The sequence below is a fragment of the Protopterus annectens genome, chromosome 8.part0 (genome assembly GCF_019279795.1).
Source record: "Protopterus annectens isolate FY-2018-M chromosome 8.part0, PAN1.0, whole genome shotgun sequence".
NCBI classification, from domain to species: Eukaryota; Metazoa; Chordata; order Ceratodontiformes; family Protopteridae; genus Protopterus; species Protopterus annectens.
The window spans coordinates 1,707,998,982-1,708,006,771 of NC_056741.1; the positions used below are offsets into that span (position 1 = coordinate 1,707,998,982).

Genomic DNA, 7,790 nt, shown 5'->3' on the forward strand with positions numbered 1-7,790 from the left:
GGATTGATTTATCAGAATTGAAACTGCAATAGTTTCAGCTGCCAGAGTATTCACAAAAAAGTTTCTCAGAAGCAGTTATGGTTGGCTTTAATTTTTTTGAGGTAGCTTTTGATGGTAACTGTGGGAACTGGCCAGAGAGACAAATGATAACGGATATATATTTAATTTGGTAAGGACCTCAATAGCTATCAGTCACCTGGTTGGTTAATGACTGTAGAGTCTGTATAAAGTGGGTATTGAATTTGTTGGTTATGGTATCATTTTGCTTCTGAATGTTTGGTATTGGCTGTGTATCTATTCCTTGATTTAACAGTTTATTGATGGAGGCCCAGAACAGTTTGGGATTATTAATGTGATTTTCTTATCTTTTGTGATAAGATGTTTGGTTAGGTTTCTTTGTTGTCTATATGCTAATAAAGTAGGAGCTGTTTCATTTTTGCCTACACCTACACCTTCCATGTCTGTCGCTTTGTTTCATGAGTCAGATAGTTGCTAAGAATAGCCATGGGGGATGGTTGGATTTGACTCTTTTTATTCTGCGAGAGGCTGGTTTATTTATAATGCCTAGGGAGATTTTGTTGAACAGCTGAAAGCCTTAGCAATGATTTATAACCATACTAAAAATAGCATGCTATGACAAATACAATGATAAACACATACAGGATCAGACTAAAATTCAAAAAGTAGCTGTTTATTCTTTTATAAAGAAAATATTAAAAAAGTAAAACTGGTTCCAGTATGGTACAGACAGGACTTTCAGGAGGCAGCAATGCATTATGTTTATTGCTTGTTGAAGAACATAACATCATATTTGTACATCATATTGTAAGTCATGATTTAACCCTGATACAATGCACTTCGTTAGTATAACAGCTGTCAAAATTTGTGAAATATATACATTTATTTTTTCTGCTTTCCCTGAATGTGAAATATTGCTTTGCCCAAATAAGAACTAACAAGACATTTAAATAAATTATCTTTCTATAAATTAACTCCCATAAAATAATTATATATGGACAATCATTAAAATTCAGTGACATTTTCTTGACAATAACCATACAAGAAAACATAAATGAATACCATAAGAATACATCTCTTTTAACTTACTTTCTCCTAGGACCAGCTATGTTAGTGACTATATTTAAGTTTTGATAGCTTTACTTTTATCTGAAACTGCAGGATATTGTAATGTTTAAATAAATCTCACATTCAAGGCTTTCACGAGAATGTTTCAATAGATTCATGTTGTTTATCAGACTCCCTAATGCTAAGAAAAGTGCAAAAAGGTCAGTTCTGAACATCAATTCCTTGAATATTTTAATGTGTTTTGGGTCAGTTTCATAACTGTGAGTGTTATAACTTTATAGAGCACAGATGCCATTATAAAATGGGATACAATACACTAATGTAATATATACTTAAACTAGGTATCTCTAAAGAAGTCTCCTGTATCCATGTAATTCAGGGGTCTATGCCCCTCTACAACCCTCAAAACAGATTATGAACATAATGATAAAGTGACAGTGCCTCAGAGATAAGTGGAACACTTGATTTTGCAACAAATAAGAAGTGTATCCTTTATCTGTAGGACAGAACAATTTCAATGTTATTATATCTTGCTGTCCAGGTTGTGGGGAATATTACAGCTTCATAAAATGGATTTCATGGAATTTTATTCCTCTGTAAAAAAGAAAAAAAAAGACCTTAAATAAACATCTTAAAGGTACATTTAGAAGTCTTTACGTCATATATGTTCTTTATATAATTAAGTCCATGACTTTCTAAAGTAAAACATGGCAATGCATAGGTGAACTGTTCAAACTTCTATAAATATTGAATGGCATAAGCAATATTGTGAAGTATCCTCAATATTACAGTAAATTATATCTTCTTTGTGAATTGGACTCTGAAGTCTTTCATAATGTAGTAATATATAAAGTGTAACTTTGCTCACATTTTTTAATACTAGAGATTGACTATGTGTAACAATTGTTTCTGTGAATACAAAACTGGTACATACTTGATTATTGTTTATTTAGATTTCTTTTGTATGAGAAGGCTATCTTGCAGTGCTTACTGTGTTGCAGTAAATAAAGTATTGTGTTGTTATTGTACTATCCTAGCAGTATTTTTCTACACTTCTTTGTCATTCTTTAGTTACAGTTCTTTAATCTTTTTTTAGATCTGCTTTAAATTTGTTCTTTAGATTCAGTTTGTTACACAGTCACGTTACAGGCTTTTCACATATCTGAGGTGACTATACTAGAGTCATGCAAATAGGGTCCATATATTCAACATGCACCCACTGTAACAACACAGACCAGCAAGGTGCATTTACAGAATTCATTCTGATTGTCCACTTTTTCATTCAGCTACTTCAACCATATTTAGAATGTACCCTCTGTCTATAGAGGAGGACCTGAAGCAGAATTGCCACATCGATAAAGATCTGCAATGAACCACAAAGCCAAAACTGCACTGGCGTCTCATTGATAATGAAATATCCAGTCTTAAAGATGTCCCCTGCTGTCCATAGGATGACCATCTTCACACTGCAAAACATAGCAAAAATACCCTGTTAGTACTGGCTAAAGAAATAATTCCAAAAATCAAAACTATGTTCACGGAAGGACACTTATGTGACTATGTGCTTGTTACTACCTTAATGCAATTGGAAGTGTGATTGTGGTATTGACAAACTGTTATCAATGGACATTAGAAGAAAAGCAGTGCATTCTGGGAATATGAATGATAATATTGTCTTGGAAAAGTGACAACGTTACAATGCAGAAAACAGAAAGTCACAAAACTAAATAAAGCTCTAAGAGCTACAAGAGAAGATGAGCACAAAAAATCATAGTATACCTCCAGGAAGCATTAAATACAGACGCAAAGAGATGCAGAGTTCATAACCAAACAGAAAGGTCCTAACTCATCTAGAAAATTCCTCCCTACTGTTCCAGGGGTAATACGAGATGAATGAACATTTAAGATTTTAATGTGCTGAGAGAGTTAACTAACACTCAGCAACAAAAAATGAGGTATTAGTGTCAGATGATACCAAACACATTGCAGTCACATGACTTTACTGTGAAGATTTTTTATTTTTATTTTATTTTATTTTATTTTATTTTACATTTGTTTACCGGAAAAGTCTGACTGGACCCAGGTCCATTTTCAGTGGAGGCCCGGGGAGAAAAGCTCCAAACATTAATACAGTTAAAGGAGATAAAATAGTCTCATATAAGGAAACATAATACAATACATGTTAACAATACATTAAAATACATTACAATTGAGCATAGGTAGGTCTGGGGAGAAAAGCTTCCAACCCTACTACAGTTCCAAGGAGACAGAAATAGTACCAAAGAAGAAAATTAATTGCAGAAAAAATCAGGTAACATGCACCAGTTCCTTTGGGTATACCATATGAATCAAACATGTAATGTACCTTGCCTGCTAATTCACAGCTATTCCACAGTTCAAACAGATGGTCACAGAAATGGTCAGTTATTTAAGTGTAACATAGAAAAGGAAAAAAATTTAGGCGCAACAAATACTGATATCTGGCATGCCAACATGCATCAAGTTTTATTAAGTGAAGTTGCATTATGGGCATTAAAAATCAACTATGTTCCAGCACATTCTTGGCTATCACAGCTGCTAAGCAGTTTTTGTGTTTTTGAACATACGTTTAATACACTGGAGGCCCGGGGAGAAAAGCTCTAAAGAAACACATATGCAAGACATACAGACAATATATTTTATGTTTCTAGTATATTCAACCAGACAATATAGATGAGCACACATTATTCATTTCTTACAAAGACATATATAATGATCAATACATGTACTAACAATCTTCTTTCGGCTTTTCCCGGTTAGGGGTCACCACAGCAGATCATCTGTCTGCTCATGATTGGCAGTGGAGTTTTACAATGTCGAGTTGCCAGCCCGGTGCCCAACCTTCCACAGAAGGCACACACATGCACACACTCACACCTAGGGCCAATTTAGAGTGTCCAATCCACTTACTGCATGTTTTTGGGATGTTGGAGGAAACCGGAGCACCTGGAGGAAACCCACGTGACCACATGGAGAACATGCAGACTCCGCACAGAAGGCACCCCAGCTGAGAATCGAACCAGAGAACCTCTTGCTGTGAGGTGGCAATGCTAACCACTGCACCACTGTGGCCGCCCAATACATGTACTAACAATAAAGTATATTAAATATCCTATCTAGAGTCACATCATGCATCTGAATATGGTATTGATAAGACTAAAGAGTCATATCAGGAGACTGTGTGTTTGCGGTAAGAGTAATAGCAGGAGTGGAGCAGGACTGTAGTTAGTCAGGTGTGGAGCAGGGACATAACCATTTGTTGCTGAGATGGCTTTTGATAGATTTCTTAAATTTGGATAGAGAAGATTCCAGGGTAATGGAAGGAGGCAGGGAGTTCCAAATTTTGGATATGTAAGAAGAGTAGAGGGAGTCACCGGCATGGTTATGTGATCTAGTAACTGTTAATAGTAATTTATCTGTGGAGCGGAGTAGTCTAGGACAGGAATACTGCTGAATTAGGTTGCTTAAAGCTGGTGTTTTATTTGGGTGGGAGAGGAGCTTATAAGTAGTGATAAGTTGATTGTAGATTAATAAATATGGCAGTTCAAGCCAGTCCAATTGTTTTAGGTTATGACAGTGATGGGTTCTAAAAGATGAGTTATTAGCAAATTTGGCTATTTGATTATAGCAGGTTGCCAGTTTGCTGGTTTCTGTTTTGGATAGATTTGTTAGGATTGGGGATGCATAAAGTAATGTTGAGAGCAAGTGAGTGCAAGCAATTGTGGTCCTAGCAGTATGGGTCAAGTAGGACTTGTGTTTGTAGAGACTGCCTAGCTTTCTGTGAGTATTTTTAATAGCTAGATTAATGTGGATATCAATTTTTAACTAGTAGCTTTGTGTGAGATTCGGGTGTGATAAGTGTACCATTTTTAGAGTGAATAAAGAAAGTGTCGGTAAGGGTGGTATTTTGTGAGTGGTGAAATAGCAGGATCTTGGTCTTTTTGGGGTTAAGAATGAGGCCACTGTCAGTAAGCCAGTTTTCAACTGAGTGGAAGTTATCCTGGGTTTTATTGTGTAGTTCTTGCAGGGTAGAGGCACTGCATATTATAGTGGAATCATCTGTGTATTGGATAAGGCTAGTGCTATTTGCCGCTGAGTAGAGATTGTTTATGAAAATTGAGAATAGCAAGGGATCCCTGGGGTACCCCAAGAGTGACTGGTAAAAGTGGAGACAAGTTATTGTTCCACTGTACTGCTTGTTGCCTGTCCTTAAGATAGTTGTAGAACCAGGAGACTGATTGGTTGTCTAATCCTAGGTTTTTGAGGTGGCAGATGAGTTTGTCATGGCTAACCATATCAAAGGCTTTTGATAGGTCTAAGAAAAGGGCAGAAGTAAGTTTACCATTGTTCCTGTTATGGTTTATGTTTCATTTTACATTGTTATTCACCAGTAAAATACTGCCTGTCTGAAGCACAAAGGTGTTTGCAAGCACATACCTAAGATTAAAGGATTAAACAACTACTGAAGCCCCACTAATAGAATATACTAGCAACATCTCTAGCAAAAAGTGGGTAAACTTGATAAACAACAGTTACATTAAATGGGTGATTAGCAACACTCCTTTAAACATATTAAGCACTACTCACAAGAGGAGGACCAGCTGATTTGGCTTAGGAAACTTAGCATTGTTTATAGCCTGTATGATGAAATATTCATTACAAGTGCTACCTGCTTGCACATTACATAAACTCTAATGAAAAAACAATGACAACTCTTATATTGTATATTTTTATGCATTACATTTGAGTTTTGTGGTTTCACTAAATCAGCCCTCAAAAGACCTGCCAGCTTTATCTAGTAATATATAGCAGGTTTTGAAAATTAAAAATAAAGAAAACTGCAAGGTATGTATGTCGTTCTGCAATGTTCATGTTGAAAATGTATCAGCAAACAGTACAAAAATAACACAGGATAAGTGGCGTATATGGGGTCCAGAGATCTTCTGTATTTTATGCTATAAGCAGTGTGGAAATGATGTTTATATCTGACACGTGGCCAAACTCTTGCACGTACAACACAAATTATATAATTACAAATCTGATCCTTCATCCCAGTACATATGTTTGTATATGAGAGACAGAACGACATACAGACAGGCAGAGAGACAATAAGGTAAAGCAACCTAAACTAGCTGTGTCTGTAAGTACTGAGAGAGATTAGCACCTAAAGCCAGTTTTGGCCAGGTTCAATGATACCCATGAAAAAGCTATCAGCAAGTGTTTTTGCAGGGCAGCAAGACCTCCACCGAACACCCCTGCATTCCCACACCCCCCGTTTCTTACATATGCAGACTATGAAACTGTACAACAGTGAAGAAAGGGTAAAATTTCATCAACCTACTATGGCATGATCTTCCAGATAGTAGTACCAGTATTTTGCAATCGTATCACTATTCAGTCACTCACACCTGCATTTAGTTTGTTCAGTGAACTAATCATACAATCAATTATGTGACACACACACACACACACACACACACACACACACACACACACACACACACACAGATGTGTGCTTATATCAAACTTTCATTTTGTCGAGACCAATTCATTAATGTCAGAGGGGCGTGCTTTGGGTTTAATTGAGTATGTGTGCATGCGTAACTTATGGATATATTTTGATATATCATCATTAGGAGAAACAGTGTGTAAGTGAGAGTATGCAGGTTAGATAAAAGCTTTTTAAGGGGACAGTTTTAGTGTTGCACATGTATGTAATGTTTGAGTATGTGAATGAGTGATGCTGTTAAGGAAGGGGAAGGGAGTGTCTCATTGTGCAAGTATGTAATGTTTGAGTATGGGAATGAGTGTGCTGATCAGTAATGCTGTTAAGGAAAGGGAAAGGATATTTTCCCATTATGCATGAATGCAATGTTTGAGTATGTGAATAAGTCTGCTGATTAGTGATGCTGTTAAGGAAGGAGAATGCATTTTTCACAAGGTAATGCACAGGGTTGGGTTAGTACAAACAAGTACAGTGAAGTGGGAATGCAAATAAATCTGGAAAATAAAATATAGACATAGTATATACAGATGAGAAGTACAATAGCAATACATATGGGGTTAAACAATTCAGATAATGGAAGACAAAAACAGAAAAGATTCAAGGTTCAAAGTGGGGTAAGGTAGTACTGTTGAGAATGGTTTTCATTTGTTGACATACTGACGACTGCTGTAAAACAAACAAAAATTTGGTATGTCATTTATACTGGCTTTACACATTTTGAGTTAAGTCATGTTGACAAAGGCATTTCCATTTCTGTGTTAGCTATCCGCTTACAGACTGAAAAAAAATATTTTATGGTTTTGTTGTGAAGAAATGTCAAGTAGTGTGCTATACCATATTGTAGATTCAGTCACAGAGGATGGAAGAAGCATATAAAAACTTGGCAAAAGAAATGTGCAGGCAGTTTTAAATCTAAAAAATGATCTCTTTGCTCTGTATAGCCCAAGTACATTTTATTTGTCTTGGCAACAACATAATTTATGCGAGCAAAAAAATGGAGATGTTAGTCAATGACACCTAATGGTTTTGTTAAGGATACTTAATACTTATATATAAATATATCGTGTCTATATCACATTGTCGAAGTTTTATAACTTCGAACATAAAATGTACGAACCATTCCGTTTGAAGTTACAAAACTTCGACTATGAATAAAAAA

The 7,790-nt window shown here is 35.9% G+C and overlaps 1 protein-coding gene across 3 annotated transcripts in view; it reads right to left on the reverse strand.

Moving 5' to 3' along the window:
• Positions 1 to 1,251: 1,251 nt before the first annotated feature.
• Positions 1,252 to 7,790, reverse strand: part of LOC122809611 (solute carrier family 66 member 2-like) — a 1,674,862-nt gene continuing 1,668,323 nt past the window's right edge. The window contains exons 5-6 of one of the 3 annotated variants that reach the window (XM_044081238.1): positions 2,399 to 2,552; positions 1,252 to 1,680 (exon numbers count right to left, since the gene is read on the reverse strand). In XM_044081238.1, the coding sequence (XP_043937173.1) occupies positions 1,663 to 1,680; positions 2,399 to 2,552 (172 nt within the window). In that variant the 3' untranslated portion in view covers positions 1,252 to 1,662. Of the gene's footprint in view, positions 2,553 to 7,790 lie in introns of all 3 variants that reach the window. The other 2 variants (XM_044081237.1, XM_044081240.1) reach the window with 2 other exon arrangements.